Source organism: Zea mays, chromosome 6, assembly GCF_902167145.1.
Source record: "Zea mays cultivar B73 chromosome 6, Zm-B73-REFERENCE-NAM-5.0, whole genome shotgun sequence".
Taxonomy (NCBI): Eukaryota; Viridiplantae; Streptophyta; class Magnoliopsida; order Poales; family Poaceae; genus Zea; species Zea mays.
Window position 1 is genome coordinate 121,543,080 of NC_050101.1, and position 21,472 is coordinate 121,564,551.

Below are 21,472 nucleotides of genomic sequence, written 5' to 3' on the forward strand. Positions count from 1 at the left end.
CAGCTGGCGGGTATAAATAAGTGAACTCCATCAGCAGGAAAAGGAACGCAGGAAGCTGCTTCCTCGTTCGATTTTAAAATGGCTCCCCCTCCATCACTGGCAGCCTGTACGGCTGACCGAAAATGCGCAATCGGTTCTGATATGAACAGCAAATCGTATTCAAATGTTCAACTATTAATTAAACAATGCGCAAGACGCTCACATTGACATTTAGCACAGGCGTGGCATGCCACCACCCTATAAAATGCGTGTCATCTATCGCCCAGGCAGACACCAGACAGGATCACAGGAAGCACACACATCACTGATCGAGAACTTACTACATAGTACACCAAGAAAGCAAGCGACGACGACGTCTGGGAACGACGAAGCCGAAGCCGGAGAGCTATACTATACCTGTCATCCAACCAGCCAGCCAGCCAAGCCATCATATCATGGTGAAGACGGCGGCGAGCAGCAGCAGCGACGACGCCGCCGCCGCCAAGAGGAGGACGTACAAGGGCGTGCGGATGCGGAGCTGGGGCTCGTGGGTGTCGGAGGTGCGAGCGCCCGGCCAGAAGACGCGGATATGGCTCGGCTCCCACGCCACCGCCGAGGCCGCGGCGCGCGCGCACGACGCCGCGCTGCTCTGCCTCCGGGGCTCGGCGGCCGACCTCAACTTCCCGCTCCGCCTCCCGTTCGACCTGCCCCCCGCGGCCACCATGTCGCCCAAAGCCATCCAGCGCGTGGCCGCCGCCGCCGCCAGCGCCTCCTCCTCCTCCTCCTGCGGCGGTGGCGGCGGCTTGCGCGCGCCGCCGCCCTTCGCGCCACGCGCCGAGAACAACGGCACCAGTGCCTGCAGCGACGGCGACGGCGACGCCACCCCGGCGTCGAGCACCACCAGCTCGCCCACCAGCCACGCCGACGACGTCTCCTCCCCGGACTCCACCGTCAGCAGCGCCGGCGACGTCGACTACTACACCTCGCTCGCGGACATCGACGCCTTCTTCCAGTCGCCCAAGTGCGTGGTGGACTACGCCCTCATGGACCCCTGCAGCGCCTTCTTCGCGCCGGACTCGACGGCGGCCGACGACGACGGCGGCTGCTGCTGGGCCTGGGAGGAGGACGGCGGCGGCATTGCGCTCTGGAGCTTCTCCGCTACACTGGACTGCTGAAGTGTGGGCGTCAGGGGAAGCGGAAGCGATTCGAGTCAGTCACTGACTATAGTCGCCGATCGATCAAGTGACAGAATTCCATATATATATATACACGTGATAATTAATTCAATTCCGTGTTTGTAAAACATTCGTAATAAGCTAATTTAATTAAGCATCGTAGGAGGAGCTCTCGTACGTGGAGCTACATGTTTTAAGGTGGCTTCCATGGAGTTAACCTCTTTACTGTTGCTTGATTATGAGTACAAAAAAATCAACTTTATTGCCATTATAATTGCAGAAAGAAACTATTCTATTCCCTTTTTGTTAGGACAAAAAAAAAACATAATAGAAGCCCCATATACCACTAACGAGTTCATGCGCCTGAACGTTGTTGATCTCGAACGACCCTTCGTCTTGTATGAACTCCATCACCTCCCTGTCAGAAATATAGTGGTATGGTATGTAAAATGAATCTAACATTTCTCTGCTGCTCACACCCTGCTAATCAGAAATATATCGTGTGTTATTTTTTTTTCTGCCAATAATACAATGGGTGTAGGTGTACTTCACTCAATCGCATTGCAGCTACCGGCAGGCTGGAGTGCCAGAGATTTGGTCCATGCTTGATGTACTTCACTCAATCGGATTACAAAACTAACTAATTCACTTTTTTTTCTAAATCTGGACATAATAATATTGTTTTTGTTAGTACAAACGGTACTGACTAAAATCCGTAAGAGCATCTCCAACAATGCCTCAAACTAGTGCCTCAAATTGAAATATAGGGCTCTACACAAGAAAAACCACTCCAACAGTGCCTCAATTCAACAAATTTTGTCAAAAAACTATAGGGCACCTTCTCAAGTGCCTCAAATATACTACACCGTAGTGGGCTGCCCTATAATCTAGATTTAGGGCTTTACTGTTGGAGCGAAGCTTTTTGTTGGTGCCCTAAATTCTATAAAATTTACTTATTTTTAAATTATAAGACATTTTTATAGGTCACGTTGTTGGAGATGCTCTAAACATCGTTCGACTTCAAATTTTAACAAATTAAAATAGGTAAAGTTATTATGTAACTTATGAAAAACTGGAATCACGTCCATCAGACTTTAAGACGAAAACAATACTATTGTTCTGGAGTATGTCGAAAATGAATCAAACCCTAATTTTGGGATTAGTCAAAGCCATAGAAGATTAATAATCAAAACTTTGAAGTCGCTATCTTGATGCCCTAGCAATGATCTAGATGATCCAAATCAGTTGTAACAATTGAAACTAATAAATCAATGTATAATCAAATCTAGACACGCAATAAATGAACAGAGCGAGAGAAAAACACTAATTTTGTATAAACATCACATTTAAACATCAAGATAACAGGTAATCAAGATAACACTAATTTTTGCTGCTGCTGGTACCTGGATCGTTCTACAAGAAACTCTTCGCCAGCAACTCCTTGAACCTATAGTTGTATCGTCACACAGCTTTGAACTGGCTGTCCCAGGTAATCTCTATAGGCCGGCCCTGACTTGCAGTGCTCTTTGAAGATTTACATAGGGGCACATTGAAAATAGGGTTTTTACATGGGTGACCTTAGTTGTGACCAGGTGCTCAATTTTGCCCCTAGTCCGAGGAACTCCTCATTTCTACCCTCCCACGCGTAAAAAACATCAGAACACTGCTCGGCCATCGTTTCCGTGACTCTGATACCGTTACCGTGACCTGCATGTGGGCCCCGCGACCCCTCTCCATCCAAAATTCCCCAAATCCAATCTGTACTCGCCTGCCCCGACGCCCCTCCAAGCTCCCCACCGTCGGAGGCACCCGACGCCCTTCATCTCCCCACCGCCACCGCCGACGGCACTGGGCTTGGCGCCCCCTCCCCACCATCTTGTTCCCCACCGACGCGCTCCCGACGCCCCCGCTAAGCTCGCCTCCTCCCCACCGTCGTCTGCTCGGGGCTCGGCGCGCCTCCTCCCCACGTCGATACTGCTCGGCGCGTCTCCCGATCCAAATCGGCCAGCCTCATCTTCTCCCGATCCAAATCGCCATTCTCCCGATCCAAATCTGCCAGCCCCATCTTCCTCCCCGAATCGCCGAGAAGGACGCTCCTGTAGGCCGCATCCCTGCTCCCCCACGGATCCACGGAGCGGTAGCCTCTCCGGACGGGCTTCTTCTCCGACACCGCAGCAGCCCTGGAGGAGCGTCTTCACCGTGGAGGAGCGCCGCAGCAGGCCTGGAGGGCTTCTTCGCCGTGGGCCTCCTCTGCGCCTGCGCCGCCCTGCTCCACACCCCGTCTCCCTGCACCCTACGCGTCATCTTCCCAGGCTCCGGCGTCCTCCTCCCTGCTCCCTGCTCTCTACGCCCAGCCCCGTCCGCCCGACAGCTGGCAGCACATCGGACCTGTGCAGTGTGAAGGTCTTGACGAGTAGTCAAGCCGCGGCACGCTACTCGCCCCTTCGGAGACGAACGAGATTTGGGGAGCACGAGCACCAACTCCACCCACGACGTAAGTCACTTTCTCCTCCTCAACCTTGCTGTTTCTGAGCTTGCAGACAACACTACGAAAAATTGGACAGTGTGTGTGGTTCATTTCAGTATTGAAAGGTAGCTTGCTTGTTGTTTGTATTGTGAATCTGAAGTGTGGTACTCATTCCACCTTCAGAGCTCATCATATTCCTGCTGTTTTCTACGTCAACTTGCCTCTTGCTCAATACTTTGCATCTTTAATCACCTGTACTTAGATTAATGATACAGATATCATAGGGTGCAAGATTGTTGCATTCTTGCTTCAGGATGTGTGGTATTCATTCCACTAGGTGAGGGGGCTGAGCTGCACCACAATTCTCATATTGCATATAAAACTAAAAGACACTGATAAGCAAATAGAAAAGAGATGATGTGTAACTGTAATCTAATCACTTTGTCTGCGCAAAGATTTCTTGTTTTCATTGTTGCGATATAACAGTTGTTGCTAACTCAAATGCTAAACTGTTTGTGTTTACTAGCATGGATTCACGCATGTCGCGGGCAAGCGGCTCCTCCAATGGAGGACAAGGATGGCCCAGTTATGGTCTGGTGTCGCTGATCCGCTGCCCCAAATGCGAAAGGTCAGAGTTGCTCGTGAGACTAAGATCGAAAAGGTGGGAGAACGGCAACTTTGGTCGAGAGTTCGTGAAGTGTGAAAGCAAGCCATATCGAGATAATAAGGTTCATCCTTGTTTTATCCATTACGGTTGATTTCATTTTTGTGCTTACTGCTGAATTGTGAACCCCTATTTGGATTGTTTAGGTTGTTAAAATATGTATTTTTTTCATGTGGATGGACGATTATGTCAAGATGCTTGAAGGGGCAGGGGTGGTGGGTGGCTCTGGGGAGATGATGGCGTCTAATATCTGGGATGAACGAGCAGTAGCAAATAGAGCAGATGTGACTACAAACTGGGACAAATTTGCTGCCGAACTGAAGAAGATGAATGACAACATGGTCGAGTTGAAGAAGATAAAGGACAACATAGTTGAGTTGAAGAAGATGTTTGGAGCCTTTTATGCTTCTATGATTTTTATTCTATTCCTTTTCTTTGTGATGAACTATAATTGTAAGCGTTAAATATAGGATTCATGGTGAACCTATGCTGAATATTTGTGATGTTGAATCTGTGATGGACATTTGTGGTGGTAAATGTGTCGATTCAGTCAGGGTCTTGTTGTGATGAGTATGTGTTGGCATTCTAGTGTGGAATTTGTGTGCCATGATCTTTTAGTGTTAAATCTAGTGGGAGACAAATTTATTTGAATTCTGGTGTCATGAGATTTGATTCAGGAGACATACTGCAAAAAAAATGGACGTTACATGATTCTGTCTAAAAATCCAAAAAACAGGTTCCTTACTGCATTGCAGGCATGAATTGAACCTAGGACCCCCTGCAGTGTGAGAACCAAATTACCATTACACTATGCTATATCTCATGTGAAGTCAAAGGACACTAAACTATTTGTATGTCCCAAGTTTGGCCTATAAGTATGTAAAACAAGGTTCAAAAACAAGTTTATATGAAATTATAATCTCAAATTTGTACCTTTTGTTTATCTTACTTCATGCATAGGTGTCCATTTTTAGGATTATTTACTAATTTCTGTGGTTTAAATGCCTTCCCTAGCCAGAAAAAATAAATAAATAGTAAATATGGTCAAAAAATAGTGAAACTTGGCATGGAGTCATGTTTTGGCCTTAGTTGCTTAAGGTAAAAAATCAGAGGATTATACAAAAGTGTGAATGTAGGTCCTTCACAAACGGAGACATCTCTCACTAAGTTTCGTGACATTGAACTACAACTCCAAAGTTTGAGCTACATTTCTTACTTTTTTTTGTTTTTTCCCTTGAAAAGTATACCTTTTGTTCATCTAACCTTTACAAACTTACTTCATGCATAGGTGTCTATTTTTAGGATTATTTACTAATTTCTATGGTTTAATTGCCTTCCCTAGCCAGAAAAAATAAATAAATAGTAAATATGGTCAAAAAATAGTGAAACTTGGCATGGAGTCATGTCTTGGTCTTATTTGATTAAGGTAAAAAATTCAGAGGATTATGCAAAAGTGTGAATGTAGGTCCTTCACAAACGGACACATCTCTCACTAAGTTTCGTGACATTGAACTACAACTCCAAAGTTTGAGCTCCATTTCTTAATTTTTTTGTTTTTTCCCTTGAAAAGTATACCTTTTGTTCATCTAACCTTTACAAACTTACTTCATGCATAGGTGTCCATTTTTAGGATTATTTACTAATTTCTGTGGTTTAAATGCCTTCCCTAGCCAAAAAAAAATAAATAAATAGTAAATATGGTCAAAAAATAGTGAAACTTAGCATGGAGTCATGTTTTGGTCTTAGTTGCATAAGGTAAAAAATTCAGAGGATTATGCAAAAGTGTGAATGTAGGTACTTCACAAACGGACACATCTCTCACTAAGTTTTGTGACATTGAACTACAACTCCAAAGTTTGAGCTACATTTCTTACTTTTTTTGTTTTTCCCTTGAAAAGTATACCTTTTGTTCATCTAACCTTTACAAACTTACTTCATGCATAGGTGTCCATTTTTAAGATTATTTACTAGTTTCTGTGGTTTAATTGCCTTCCCTAGCCAGAAAAAATAAATAAATAGTAAATATGGTCAAAAATAGTGAAACTTGGCATGGAGTCATGTTTTGGTCTTATTTGGTTAAGGTAAAAAATTCAGAGCATTATGAAAAAGTAATTGAAAAAATGCAAAAAAAGGTGCCCAAGAAGGGTCAAACCAAGCACCTTGTACACCATCCAACTAACATAAACCACTGTGCCATGCGTATGTCACAGGCAATCTGACAAAGGAAATTTATTTAACCGATCAGAGTTCTGCAGATTCAAGCAAACCTGAACAAGTCTGATTGCCTGTGACTGACCACAAGTCTGATTGCCTGTGACTGACCACAAGGCACCGAGCACATTCAGTTCAAGATGAAACATTCAATCTTTGCACATGAAATGTATCTGCAGATGAAACATTCAGTCTTTTCTGTTCATCATAAAAATGAGAGACTTTGCAGATGAAACATTCAGTCTTTGCACATTTTCAAACATTTAGTTTAATGACAGATATAGTTATTTGAGCAGATTCAGTCTACAGTTATTCAAACATTCAGTTCAAACATTCAGACTTTGCAGATTCAAACATTCAGTTATTTGAGCAGATTCAGTGTGCAGATAGGTGAACAAGTACCAAGTTCAAACATTCAGTTATTTGAGCAGATTCAGCTAAATCTCAGCTAAATGACAGTAACCAAATTCAGCTAAATCTCAGCTACAAGTCCGCAACGAGCCTTTTCTTGATTTTTGCCTTCTTCATAACCTTGGTCGTTGTATTCTTCGTTGGACTGTCTTCAGTTGTACGCGCAACCTCTTTTCCTTTCTTCCTTTTCTTTTCCCTACACAAAACATGAAAATAGTAAATAATCATGTGAATTTTAGAAACTTGAAAAAATTAAGTATATTTTAGATGAATATAACCTTGACGAGGCAGTAATGGAGGTGTCGGCGTCTCGGACCCGGGGGGGTCCCTTGGACCGACCAGTGAAATCGCTGCGTGTCCCTGCCCAGATGGGTTGGCGCGGGATGGAACACAAGAGGTGGGACAAGCCTTGTATTATCCTGCACCAGGGGTGCCGCTCGCAGTAGGGGTTACAAGCGCGTCGCGTGAGAGAGAGGGACACAGAGCTCGTCCGCCGCTTCCCTCGCGCGAACCCCCCTCAGGGTGGCCCAGGATATCCCTTTTATAGAGGCAAGGAGAGAGTCCAGACATACAACAGGGGACGTAACTATGCGCTAATGTGTCCGGCAGTGGAGTGCCTAAGCCCTGTGTACATGCCAACGTGGCCGTTGGGGGAGAGCTTGGGCCCTGTACATGTGATGGCGTGGCCGCCGGAGGAACGCCTGAGTCCTGTAGGAGCACAGCTGGCAGCGCGACAAGGATCCTACTGACGTCTCCTTGCTGTCGTAAGGGGCTGAGAGCCACCGGCGTCATGGTGCACGCGGGGCACCATCATTACCCGTCACCGGGGTAAGCCAGATGGGACGCCGGTCTTGTTCCTTGTAGCCTGAGCAGGCTAGGAATAGGGAAATGATGCATCCCCTATTAGCGCGGTCAGTCCGAGCCCAGGGTCGGTCGAGGCGGAGACTTCTCTTGAGGCTGAGGCCGGGGTCGGGCGAGGACGCGATTCCTCCCGAGACCGGGGTCGAGGCCGAGTCCGGGGGTCGAGCGAGGCGGAGACCTCCTCCCGAGGCCGGAGCCTGAGGTCGGGCGAGGCGGAAACCTCCTCCCGAGGCTGGGGCATGAGGTCGGGCGAGGCGGAGCTTCCTATTGCGCCCGAGGCTGAACTCAGTGGTTGATCGTGACTTGTTGTCAGTCGTTGCCGGGGTGGCTGACACGGCAGTCGGAGTGGAGCGAGCGGTGCTGGTTTCCTGTCATATCGGACAGTAAAGAAGAGAGGCGAAGTGACTGCGGTCACTTCGGCCTGCCCGTCTGAGGCGCGTGTGTCAGGATACGGCGTCAGGCATCCCCTGCATTTAATGCGTCTGCGAAGCGGTCGGTTGGTGAGGCGGTCTGGCCAAGGTTGCTTCACAACGAAGCCTGCCCGAGCTAGGCCTTGGGAGTGCCGAGGGGGCGCTCGCTGCCTGAGGAGGCCCTCGGGCGAGGCATGAACTTGTCTGGGACTACTGTTCCAACCCGAGGCTGGGCTTGGGTGAGATCGCGTCCCTCGGGTAGACGAAGTCTTGGCTTGAACCGCACCCGTCAGTTGGACTGAGGGTGTTTACCAGCCATGATTAGGAGTGTTGGGGGTACCCCTAATTATGGTACCCGATAGTAGCCCCCAAGCCTCGAAGGGAGTGATGGTACTCGCTTGGAGGCTTTTGCCGCGTTTTCGGTGAGGGGACCGGCCTTTCTCGGTTTTTGCCTTGTTCTGGTGGGTGCGCGCGAGCGCACCCGTCGGGTGTAGCCCCCGAGGCCTCGGAGGAGTGATTTGACTCCTTTGAGGTCTAAATGCTTTTCGTGATGCTTCGGCCGGTCTGATCGTTCCCTCATGCGGCCCGGCAGTAGCCCGGGTGCGTGGTCGGGTTCCAAGTTATCAAGCTGGTTTGTTGACGCTGTCAACAGTTTTGGCCGTAGCCGGGTGCGAGAGCAACCCCCGAGCCCCTGCACGGAGCGAGAGGACGATCAAGGACTTTCCCGACTTTTATTATATGCCCCTGTGTCGCCTTTCCGCAAGGAGGAGGGGGGAAAGCGTCATGTTGCCCTCGGAGGGCGCCGAACATGGTGTTTCCAGTGAGCTGCTACGGGTGATCCAAGTGGACGCCCGTGCCCCGTTCGTTAGGGGTCGGCTGGTGGCCCAGAGGCGCGCTCCAAAAGTACCTGCGAGTGATTCGCCGGACCCAGACCCCTTCGACAGGGTCCGAGGGCTCGATGCCTCCCTCCGGTGGGATTCCGTTACAAATCGTTTCCGCCGGTCTCGGAAATGTCCTAGGGTACCTCGGGAGCGTAGCCCGAGCCTCGGCTATGTATCGAACGTACCCAGAGGTATCCCTCACTCTGTGTGCTCTGGGGTGACTGTCGAACCCTTCTAAGGGGCCAGCCTACGAACCCCTGATCAGTAGTGGGCACGGAGCCCGAGCGCTCTAGGGCGGCTGTCGAACCCTTCCGAGGGGCCAGCCTTCGAACCCCTGATTAGTAATGGGCTTGAAGTCCGAGTGCTCTGGGGCGGCTGTCGAAACCCTTCCGAAGGGCCAGCCTTCGAACCCCTGATCAGTAGGAGGGCTCGAGGCCCGCTTCCTCCGCCGAGAAGGATCCTTTCCACAACGTCCCCTTTCCCGGTCCCTGTGGCAAGAGAGAGAGAGGAGGAGGGGAAGGATATGAATTTAAATAAGGTGGCACACCTTTTTTGATGCGGTCATTATGGCGAAGGCGAAGCGACGCCCGCCTCACCTGCCAGAGGTGTTGCCTGCTCCGTCAGGGAGTTAATGCGACGGGACGGGTGGTTCGCGGGGCGCCCGTTGCGCGTGCGAGCCGTTCGAGGAACGGGGCACGGGCGCGTCGTCTTCACGCCATGGGAGAGGGCTCTCTCGTCGCATCAGGAGGGGACGCGAGCCTGCAGGCGACTTGACCGCTGCCTCCGCTCGTCTGCCGCTGCAGTTACTGTCGGCCCGCTTTTGACCATGCCAACCGTCGTGCCTCCCCCGCGGCTGACCGGCCCGAGGCCGTCACCTTTAACCGGCACTGTTGGGTCCTGCGCAGGGCTACCTAGAGTCGCGGTACTGGTTCCGCAGTCGAGGAGGCGCAACATTGGCGTGAGTGGCGGTGTAACTTCTCGCACGTCGTAACCGGTGCGCCGGTCACATGACATGCGGGCCCGCTTCCTTTGCGCTGGTCCGCTGGATGTGGACGGAGCCGAAGGGGCGCACAGTTGCGGTGCAGTTGGATGCCTGTCGCGTGGCAATCCACCCTTTCGACCAACGGTCTCTGCGGAGATGGGAGAGCGCTTGTAACCGCGGGACGGTTACATGTCTCGCGTGCGGCGGTTCGCCTTCTTCGTGCTTCAGATCAGCTCATATGACGTGTGGATCCCAGCCCCCATGTCGTGGGGGGAGAACCCTAGAGGATGTCAGTGGGGATTTTGCCCGTGACGCTAAGGGGTGCAAGTGAGGAGGTCTGCCTATAAAAGGGGGATAAATCCCCTGGGCAGTGGCCATGCCTTCGTTCTCCTCTCATGCATCGCACCCTTCCGCCTTTTGAGCCCCCGAATGGGGTGCTCCAGCGCTGCCTTGCTCTTGCTGTCGTTGGAGGAGCGCGGCCCTGTGGAGATCGGCACCTTTCAGCCATTGCTTGGCTTCAAGGATTTTCATCGTGCAGCCCGGCTGCATTCCCTCACCAATGGGCAGTTTGGTGGGGAGAAGCAAGCCAGGCTGCGGCCTCCGCCCCGCCCTCAGCTTCAAGGATCTTCGTCATCCTTGCTGAGGCGGAGGGAGAGCTGAGCTGAAGTTCTACCTCCCGCATGGGCCGGCAGGCCGTCTCCTCCTTCAGCATTCAGGGGAGAAGGCGCTCACCGACCTTGCGGAGGGGCGAACTTCGGCAATGCAGGACCGGTCGGCCGCAAGCGCCGTCAGCTGCAGCGTGTCCGGCTCGTTGGCCTAGCTGGCTCTAGCACCGCTCCCGATGCTGCCTCCTGCCGCTTGGTCCTCGTAGGGACCGGCGCTGGCTAGTCCTCGAGGATTTGGGTGGGGATCTGCCGGTGAGCCGCTTGGAGTTTGTCATCCCGCTGGCCCCCCCGGTGTGGAGGTTGTTCGTACCCGCGGGAGCGGAACCGAAGTCCCGTTTGTAAGGAGATATACCGGGTTTTTGCCGGGGCAAAATGTAACCGCCTCAAGTACTTAGACATTTGTCGTAGGTCACGAGAACCGCCGAGGGTTCTGCCGACGTCTAAGTCTGTGTAGCATAGTTACCCCAGGTATATGTGTTTGTTCTTTGTGGCTGTCGAGGCCTGAACATTTGGGTATTCGAGAATGAAGCTGTGTGTCTTCCTCATTCCGAGCGCTGGGACTTGCCTGTTGGCTAGCCGAACCACTTAACTGAGCGTCGGTTGCCTTTTGTGGAAGGTGACGAGTGAGGTGTCCGTATCCCGGAGGCATAGGAGTCCCTCGGCTCTGTCGGCCTTGCCGCTCTAGGCTTCCTTTGCTCAGTTTTTGGGACCCTCCGCTGCTCCGCGATGAGCCAAAGCCAGAGGCAGCGGTGTTAGCACGGACAGACGCAGAGTCAGCTCGGAAGGAGACTTCGTCGGCCCGGGAGATGGCGGCTTCCTAGGCCGAGGAAGATGTGGTAGCAGCCGCTGGAGCTTGGCCAAGACACCTGCTGGCGCAGTGCTGGTGTCCTCCCTTAGGTGGAGGTCCTTTTGCCCGGGTCGCCGTCCGAGGCTGGGCCAGGTTCCACTGAGGGTGGAAACAACGTCGAGGGTGCTGCTGCTCCCCCTGTCGATGCCCGAACCTGCAGGAATAGTTTGTCTGTAGCATGCACATACTTTTTCACGGCCGCCGAGGCCTAAACACTTTATCGTCGTGTTTAAAAAGCTGCATCTTCTCTCCTCTTGTTTCGAGCATCACGACTTGTCTGTCAATAGCAGAATCGTTTATCTGAACGAGAGTTACTTTTCGCGGAAGGTGATGAGTGAGGTATCCGTATCCCGGAGGCGTAGGAGTCCATTGGCTCGGTCGGCCTCGCCGCTTACGTGCGCTCTCATTTGGTCGAAGGATTCCATTATTGGTACAGTCGGGAAGGCGCGAAAGTCGTTTTCTACCCGAGTGTTAGGACATGTTCGGTAGCAGGATCGCTCATCCGAGCGTGAGTTACTTCTCGCGGAAGGTGATGAGTGAGGTATCCGTATCCCAGAGGCGTAGGAGTTCCTCGGCTCAGTCGGCCTTGCCGCTTACGTGTACTCTCGTCGTTCTCAGGATCCCGCTATCGATACGAAAGTCGAAAGCACAAAGGTTGTTTTGGTAGAAAATTTTTCTGAGGAAAATTTTGACGCAGAGGGGGTTCCCCCCTTCTAGCCCCTGAGGGAGGGTCGGGCTTTGCCGAGGCAAGGCCGACCCTTCCTTGACGGTTAGACTTTGTGTATGTAAACGAGGTACATGAACGACTTAAAACATCTTAAGGGTAGAAGCGATGTAGCTGTTGGATGTTCCAAGCGATGTTGTAGACCTCGCCTTGGTCGTTGACCAGCTTGTATGTTCCGGGCTTCAAGATCTTGGCGATGATGAAGGGCCCTTCCTGGGGAGGAGTGAGCTTGTGGCGCCCTCGGGTGTCCTGTCGCAGGCGAGGCACCAAGTCTCCCACTTGAAAGCCTCGGGACCGAACGCTTCGGGCGTGGTAGCGCCGTAGCGACTGCTGGTACCGTGCCGAATGTAGTAAGGCGACGTCCCAAGCCTCCTCGAGTTGGTCCAGCGAGTCTTCTCGGCTGATCTGGTTGCTTCGGTCGTCGTACGCCTTGGTCCTCGGGGACCCGTATTCTAAGTCCGTGGGGAGGATGGCCTCGGCCCCATAGACTAGAAAGAACGGCGTAAAACCCGTGGCGTGGCTCGGCGTCGTCCTCAGACTCCAGACTACCGAGGATAGCTCTTTCATCCACCGCTTGCCGAACTTATTGAGGTCGTTGTAGATCCTTGGTTTGTGCCCCTGCAAAATCATACTGTTGGCACGCTCCACCTGCCCATTCATCATGGGATGAGCTATGGCGGACCAGTCCACACGGATGTGGTGGTCGTCACAGAAGTCCACGAACTTTTTTCCGGTGAATTGTGTGCCATTGTCGGTGATGATTGAGTTTGGGACCCCGAAGCGATGGATGATTTTGGTGAAGAACGCCACCGCCTGCTCGGACCTGATGCTGTTTAGGGGTCGGACCTCGATCCACTTGGAGAATTTGTCGATAGCGACCAGCAGGTGCGTGAAGCCCTCAGGTGCCTTCTGCAAGGGACCGACGAGGTCCAGACCCCACACAACAAATGGCCAGGTGATGGGTATCGTCTGCAAGGCCTGAGCGGGCAGATGCGTCTACTTTGCGTAGAATTGACACCCCCGGTAGGAGAGCACAATCCTAGTGGCGTCGGCCACCGCGGTTGGCCAGTAGAAACCTTGTCGGAAGGCATTCCCCACGAGGGCTCGAGGTGCTACATGCTGGCCGCAAGCCCCCGAGTGTATTTCTTGCAACAGCTCTTGTCCTTGGGCGATAGATATGCATCGTTGGAGGATGCTCGAGGGGCTGTGGTGATAGAGCTCTTTTTCATCGCCCAGCAAGACGAATGACTTGGCGCGTCAAGCCAGCCGCCGAGCTTTGGTCTTGTCGATGGGAAGCTCTCCTCGGAGGAGATATTCCAGGTACGGGGTCTACCAGTTCGGATCTGGCATGACCCCATTCTGTTCCTCCTCGATGGGCAAGGCTTCTTCCTCGATGGGCGAGGGTGCCTCGGGTTCGGCCGAGGGTACCTCGGGCTGGGCCGAGGCTTCCTCAGGCTCGGGCGCGTCGTCAATCTTGACGGATGGTTGATGTAGGTCTCTGGAGAAGACGTCCGGGGGAACCGTCATTCGCTCCGAGGCTATTTTTGCCAGCTCGTCCGCAGTCTCGTTGTACCGTCGGGCGATGTGGTTGAGCTCCAGCCCGTAGAACTTGTTTTCCAGGCGCCGGACTTCGTCGCAGTAGGCTTCCATCCTCCAGTCACGGCAGTGGGAGTTCTTCATAACTTGGTCAATGACATGCTGTGAGTCACCTCGAGCGTCGAGGCGTCGGACCCCTAGCTCGATGGCGATGCGTAGCCCGTTAACCAGTGCCTCATACTCGGCCACGTTGTTTGATGCTAGAAAATGGAGGCGAATGACGTAGCTGAGATGCTTTCCAGGGGTGAAACGAAGAGCAGGCCAGTGCCTGCTCCTGTTTTCATGAGTGACCCATCGAAGTACATGGTCCAGAGCTCGGGGTGGATTGGAGTTGTTGGTAACTGGGTGTCAGTCCACTCAACCAGGAAGTCTGCCAAGACCTAGGATTTTATGGCCTTCCGAGGAGCGAATGATAGCGTTTCGCCCATAAGCTCCACCGCCCACTTTGCTATCCTACCCGAGGCCTCGCGGCACTGGATGATCTCCCTCAGGGGGAAGGATGACACCACAATCACCGGATGAGACTCGAAGTAGTGTCACAACTTTCGCCGTGTCAGGATCACTGCGTAGAGCAGCTTCTAGATCTGTGGGTAGCGGGCTTTGGTCTCAGAAAGCACTTCACTGATGAAGTAGACTGGCCTCTGGACGGGCAATGCATGCCCTTCTTCTCATCTCTCGACTACGATTGCGGCGCTGACCACCTGAGTAGTCGTGGCTACGTAAATCAAGAGGGCTTCTCCTACGGCGGGGGCACCAGGATGGGTGTGTTCGTAAGGAGCACCTTAAGGTTTCCGAGGGCTTCCTCGGCCTCGGGGGTCCAAGTGAAGCACTCGACCTTCCTTAAGAGGCGATACAGAGGCAAGCCTTTCTCGCCAAGGCATGAGATGAAGCGGCTCAGAGCCGCAAGGCATCCCATGAACCTCTGTACTCCTTTCAAATCTTTGATCGGTCCCATGTTGGTGATGGCCGCGATTTTCTCCGGGTTGGCCTCGATGCCCCGCTCGGAGACGATGAATCTAAGGAGCATGCCACGGGGGACTCCGAAGACACACTTCTCGGGGTTGAGTTTCACGCCTTTCGCTCTCAGACACTTGAATGTCGTTTCAAGGTCAGAGAGGAGGTCGGAGGCTCTCTTTGTCTTGATAACGATGTCGTCGACGTAAGCCTCGACCGTTCTGCCGATGTGTTCTCCGAACACGTGGTTCATGCACCTCTGGTAAGTGGCGCCTGCATTCCTCAACCCAAATGGCATTGTAGTGTAACAGTACATGCCAAAAGGTGTGATGAAAGAAGTCACGAGCTGGTCGGACTCTTTCATCTTGATTTGGTGATAGCTTGAGTAGGCATCGAGGAATGACAGGGTTTCGCACCGAGCAGTGGAGTCCATAATTTGATCGATGCGAGGTAGAGGGTAGGGAACTTTCGGACATGCCTTGTTTAGACCAGTGTAGTCTACACACATCCTCCATTTCCCATCCTTCTTCCTTACAAGAACAGGGTTAGCTAACCATTCGGGATGGAATACCTCTTTGATGAACCCTGCCGTGAGTAGCTTGTGGATCTCCTCGCCTATGGCCCTGCGCTTTTCTTCGTCAAAACGGCGTAGGGTTTGCTTCACGGGTCGGGCTCCAGCTCTGATGTCCAGTGAGTGCTTGGCGACATCCCTCGGTATGCCGGGCATGTCCGAGGGACTCCACGCAAAGACTTCGGCGTTTGCGCGGAGAAAGTCGACGAGCACTGCTTCCTATTTGGGGTCGAGCTCGGAGCTGATCCGAACTCGCTTGCCGGCGTCGTTGCTGGGGATGAGAGAGACGGACTTGACCGCCTCAACTGGTTCGAAGTTGCCAGCATGCTGCTTCGCGTCGGGCGCCTCCTGGGAGAGGCGTTCCAGGTCGGCGATGAGGGCCTCGGACTCGGCGAGAGCCTCGGCGTACTCCACGCACTCCACGTCGCATTCGTACGCGTGGCGGTACGTGGATCCGACGGTGATGATCCCATTCGGGCCCGACATCTTGAGCTTGAGGTAGGTGTAGTTGGGGACGGCCATGAACTTGGCGTAGCATGGTCTTCCCAACACCGCAAGGTAGGTTCCTCGGAACCCGACGACCTCAAAGGTGAGAGCTTCCTTTCGGAAGTTAGAGGGAGTTCCAAAGCAGACGGGTAAGTCGATCCGTTCGAGGGGTAGAATTCGCTTCCCAGGCGCGATCCCGTGGAAGGGTGCCGCACTGGCCCGGACCTCGGACCGATCAACCCCTAAGAGTTCCAGGGTCTCGGCGTAGATGATGTTAAGGCTGCTGCCTCCGTCCATGAGGACCTTGGAGAGCCTAACGTTGTCAATGATCGGATCGATGACAAGCGGGTACCTTCCCGGGCTTGGCACGAAGTCGGGGTGGTTGCCTTGGTCGAAGGTGATAGGCTTGTCAGACCAGTCTAGGTTGACTGGCGCCGCCACCTTCACCAAGCAGACTTCCCGACGCTCTTGCTTGCGGTGCCGAGCCGAGGCGTTCGCCGCCTGCCTGCGGTAGATCATGAAGTAGTTATGGACTTCCGTGAATCCCTCTTCCTTGCCGCCCTCCTTCTTGTCGTTGTCATGGCCCTTGCCATCCTCCGCCGGGGGCCCGGTCTTATGGAAGTAGCGCTGGAGCATGACACATTCTTTGAGGGTGTGCTTGACGGGCCCCTGGTGATAGGGGCACGACTCTTTGAGCATCTTGTCGAACGCGCCGGCCCTCCAGGAGGTTTTCGAGGGTTCCTGTGCTCGACCGCAGCGACGAGATTCACATCTATGGCGTCGCGCTTCGCTCGCGACTTGTTTTTAGCCTTCTTCTTCGTGCCCCGCTGGGTGGATGCCTCAGGGGCGTCTGTCTTTGGCTCTCCCTGAGGCTGCTTGTCCTTTCGGAAGATGGTTTCGACCGCCTCTTGACCCGAGGCGAACTTCGTGGCGACGTCCATCAGTTCGCTCGCACGGGTGGGAGTCTTGCGCCCCAGTTTGCTCACCAGGTCTCGGCAAGTGGTGTCAGCAAGGAAAGCCCCGATGACATCCGAGTCGGTAACGTTGGGCAGCTCGGTGCGCTGCTTTGAAAATCACCGGATGTACTCTCGGAGGGACTCCCTGGCTGCTGGCGGCAGCTTCGGAGGTCCCACGAGTTCCCAGGGCGCACGTACATGCCTTGGAAGTTCCCCACGAAAGCTTTGACCAGATCATCCCAGTCGGAGATCTGCGCAGGAGGCAGATGCTCTAGCCAGGCTCAGGCGGCGTCGGAGAGGAAAAGGGGTAGATTACGGATGATGAGGTTGTCATCATCCGCACCTCCCAACTGGCATGCCAGTCGGTAGTCTGCGAGCCACAGCTCCGGCCTCGTCTCCCCCGAGTACTTGGTGATAGTAGTCGGGGCTCGGAAACGGGCAGGGAACGAAGCTCGTCGTATGGCCCGGCTGAAGACTCGCGGACCGGGTGGTTCGGGCGAAGGACTGTGATCCTCCTCACTGTTGCAGCGTCCCCCACGCCTAGGATGGTAGCCTCGGCGCACCTTCTCGTCGAGGCGGGCTCGATGGTCAAGATGGTGGTGCTCGTTGCCGAGGCGTTCCCGGGCGGCGGACGCCTCGCCCGGTGTACGCTCGGGGTGGACCGAGGCTTCCCGAATGCGCTGGGAGGACACTGCGTGATGCTCTGAGGGATCAGCTCGCCTGCGGGAGGCGGAGCTCTCGGCTCGTCGAACCGCGGTGCCTTCTAGGAGATTCTTGAGTTTGCCCTGATACGCCGTCCCTCGGTGGTGGATGGCTCCGACATGGCTCGAAGCAGCATCTCTGCTGCAGCTAGGTCCTAGCCGGACCCGCTGACGGCCGGGGGCAGCGCTGCCCTGACATTGTTGATGATACGGCGACGGATGTCTTGGGGCCGGTGACAGGCTTCTCCGGCGAGTGTTCGGCCTGCCCACTCCTGTTCGATGTTCTGTCGGGGCTGTACAAGCCGGCCTGCTTCCCTGTCGACCCGGGCCTGCATCTCACGGATTTGCTCGAGCTGTATGTCCTGACCCCCCATAGGGACTGGGACCACAGCTAGCTCCCGCGGGATGTCAACGCGAGATGCGGGCCTAGGGGGATCGTCAACCTCTGGCAAACCGAGGTGGTTGCCTTTGTTGTGATCTCCCAAATCGATGTGGAAACATTCGCGACTTGGGCCGTAACCCTCGTCGTCAAGGTCATGGCCATCGTCAGAACAACTGGAGAGGCAGTGGTCACATGCAGACATGAAGCCCCGCATGGCACCAGGGTCATTGAGGGCAGAGAAATCCCAACCGGAGTCAGGGTCGTCCTCTTCCTCAGAACCCGCCGGTCCAAAGGTTGAGACGGCTGTCAGTTGGTCCTAGGTCGACCACATGTGGTACCCCGGAAGGTTTGGATACGCCTTTACGAGGGCGCTCACCATAGCGGGGTCGCTAGGTGGATCGAAGCTGAACCAAAAAGGTACGGGATGGAAAACGGACGATACCTCTTGGTCGTTGGACGATGGTGAAGTCATGTCGAGGGCGGAGCACACCGTCATCTCAGGTACGAGGGTAACGCCCAGCAGGTCCTTTGCGAGGGTGCTGGCGTCATCAATTCGCTTGGGGCTGACACGTCGCGGGGAAGTGACACCCACCGTCGTCTTAGGTGCGAGGACAATGTCCGACACGTCCCCCGGGGGAGTGCCGGCGTCGTCGACTCGCTCTGGTGCGACAGCCGACAAGGTGCCGCCTCCTGCGTGGCCATGGTTGCCTCGTCTCCGCCTCCTCCGACGAGGAGGGTGGCGGGGACGACCGGAGTGCTCCTCTTCTGCCGCGGGGAGATGCTGTCGTAGAGCTCGCCGCCGCCGGGCGAGTCGGAGACCGTCGTTGTTGTCACGCCGCGGGGGGAGGAGTACCATGTCGTAGCTGCCGTCGAGGGACATGAACTCAAGACTCCCGAAGCGGAGCTCCGTCCTGGGCTGGAGAGGTTGCTGAAGACTCCCCATCTGGATCTCAACGGGAAGGTGTTCGTTAACACACAGCAGCCCCCCTACCTGGCGCGCCAACTGTCGGCGTCTCGGACCCGGGGGGGTCCCTTGGATCGACCAGTGAAATCACTGCGTGTCCCTGCCCAGATGGGTTGGCGCGGGATGGAACACAAGAGGTGGGACAAGCCTTGTATTATCCTGCACCAGGGGTGCCGCTCGTAGTAGGGTTTACAAGCGCGTCGCGTGAGAGAGAGAGGGACATAGAGCTCGTCCGCCGCTTCCCTCGCGCGAACCCCCCTCAGGGTGGCCCTGGATCTCCCTTTTATAGAGGCAAGGAGAGAGTCCAGACGTACAACGGGGGGCGTAGCTATGTGCTAACGTGTCCGACAGTGGAGTGCCTAAGCCCTGTGTACATGCCAACGTGGCCGTTGGGGGAGAGCTTGGGCCCTATACATGTGATGGCGTGGCCGCCGGAGGAACGCCTGAGTCCTGTAGGAGCACAGCTGGCAACGCGGCGAGGATCTTGCTGACGTCTCCTTGCTGTCGTAAGGGGCTGAGAGCCACCGGCGTCATGGTGCACGCGGGGCACCATCATTACCCGTCGCCGGGGTAAGCCAGATGGGACACCGGTCTTGTTCCTTGTAGCCTGAGCAGGCTAGGAATAGGGAAATGATGCATCCCCTATTAGCGCGGTCAGTCCGAGCCCAAGGCCGGTCGAGGCGGAGACTTCTCTTGAGGCTGAGGCTGGGGTCGGGCGAGGACGCGATTCCTCCCGAGACCGGGGTCGAGGCCGAGTCCGGGGGTCGGGCGAGGCGGAGACCTCCTCCCGAGGCTGGAGCCTGAGGTCGGGCGAGGCGGAAACCTCCTCCCGAGGCTGGGGCATGAGGTCGGGCTAGGCGGAGCTTCCTATTGCGCCCGAGGCTGAACTCGGTGGTTGATCGTGACTTGTTGTCAGTCGTTGCCGGGGTGGCTGACACGGCAGTCGGAGCGGAGCGAGCGGCGCTGTTTTCGTGTCATATCAGACAGTAAAGAAGAGGGGCGAAGTGACTACGGTCACTTCGGCCTGCCCGTCTGAGGCACGTGTGTCAGGATACGGCGTCAGGCATCCCCTGCATTTAATGCGCCTGCGTAGCGGTCGGTTGGTGAGATGGTCTGGCCAAGGTTGCTTCACAACGAAGCCTGCCCGAGCCGGGCCTTGGGAGTGCCGAGGGGGCGCCCGCTGCCTGAGGAGGCCCTCGGGTGAGGCGTGAACTCGTCTGGGACTACTGTTCCAACCCGAGGCTGGGCTCGAGTGAGATCGCGTCCCTCGGGTAGACGAAGTCTTGGCTTGAACCGCACCCGTCAGTTGGACTGAGGGTGTTTACCAGCCATGATTAGGAGCGTTGGGGGTACCCCTAATTATGGTACCCGACAGGAGGGCAGCACCAAAGCAAGGTCAGAGGGCTCTACCTTAGCAAGACCAACAGAGGAGGGCACGATAGAAGCAGCAGAGGAGGGCACGATAGAAGCAGCAGAGGATGGCACAACAAAGGCAGCAGAGGAAGGCACGACAGAGGAGGGTACCACAGAGCCAACAGAGGAAGGCACGACAAAGGAGGGTACCACAGAGCCAACAGAGGAAGGCACGACCGATGAGGGTACTTGTGGCTCTAGTGGTTGTAGTGACTGATCCAGTGGCATTTGACCTTATTCTAGTTTTTCTTGGTCTTCCTGGTGCTCTAGTCTGGACTGGAGGGTTGAGAACGAAACCAGGATTCATGACCTCCCACTGATGCTTTGCCTCTATGAAAGGCACATTCTCAGCATATGTTGCTTTGAACTTGGCAATAGAGTAGTACTTATGCACATATTGATCAATTTCGCTGGCTACACCACGAAGAGAAGTAATGAAAAATAGAGCATGGGTGCATGGCAGCCCGGTAATCTGCCGCTGCCTACAAGTGCATGTCCTGTTCGATAAGTCCACTGGATATCTCCATTCCCTCTTTTGAATGTCCAACACTGTCACCTCTGCCTCAAGCGGTCTGTGCTTGATGAAAGACATTTTCAAACCTCTGGTCTTTTCATGCAATGTCTTCATCACAACTGGGATTATCATGTGGCCATGAAACCTCTCAAGTGCAATTCTTTGACGCAACTCAAACTTTACCATAAGCATTTGTCGAATCTTATCTAGCAACTCCACCAAATGAAGCCCCTTTGTTTTTCTGATCCATGCATTGAATGACTCCGCCAAATTATTATTCACATAGTCCACCTTGCACCCTTCACCAAATTTGCTTCTAGCCCATAGATATTTGTGATGACTTTCCATGTATATCTTTAACCTAGAGTTTGTGTACAGTTGATTCACATGATAGTTATGCTTTCTAAGGCTATATGTCAATGATGCTGGCCATAAGTTGTCATCAATCAACTTTCCCTTGAATGATTTGCCCATGTTTGAAGCAAAATGCCTCATGCATTCCCTATGCTCTACTCCAGGAAACACATAATCCACTGCAGTTTCTAAACCCTTGCAAGCGTCTGTGTGTATAGTCAATCCATGTGGAAACCCTATAACCTGACGCAAATTCTGTAGGAACCATGTCCAACTTTCTGTTGACTCTGCCTCGAGGACACCA

The 21,472-nt window shown here is 53.9% G+C and overlaps 2 protein-coding genes across 2 annotated transcripts; both read left to right on the forward strand.

Annotated features, from left to right (window-relative positions):
* Positions 1-286: 286 nt before the first annotated feature.
* On the forward strand, positions 287-1,434 carry LOC100280370 (uncharacterized). The gene is given in 1 exon segment (NM_001153296.1): positions 287-1,434. A coding segment is annotated over 1 exon segment (720 nt). The 5' UTR covers positions 287-434; the 3' UTR covers positions 1,155-1,434.
* A 1,595-nt stretch (positions 1,435-3,029) lies between these two features.
* On the forward strand, positions 3,030-4,850 carry LOC123670538 (uncharacterized). Its single transcript, NM_001398775.1, has 3 exons — positions 3,030-3,648; positions 4,148-4,349; positions 4,432-4,850. The coding sequence occupies exons 2-3, from the start codon at positions 4,149-4,151 to the stop codon at positions 4,747-4,749; spliced, it is 519 nt and encodes a 172-aa protein (NP_001385704.1). The 5' UTR covers positions 3,030-3,648; position 4,148; the 3' UTR covers positions 4,750-4,850.
* Positions 4,851-21,472: the final 16,622 nt, after the last annotated feature.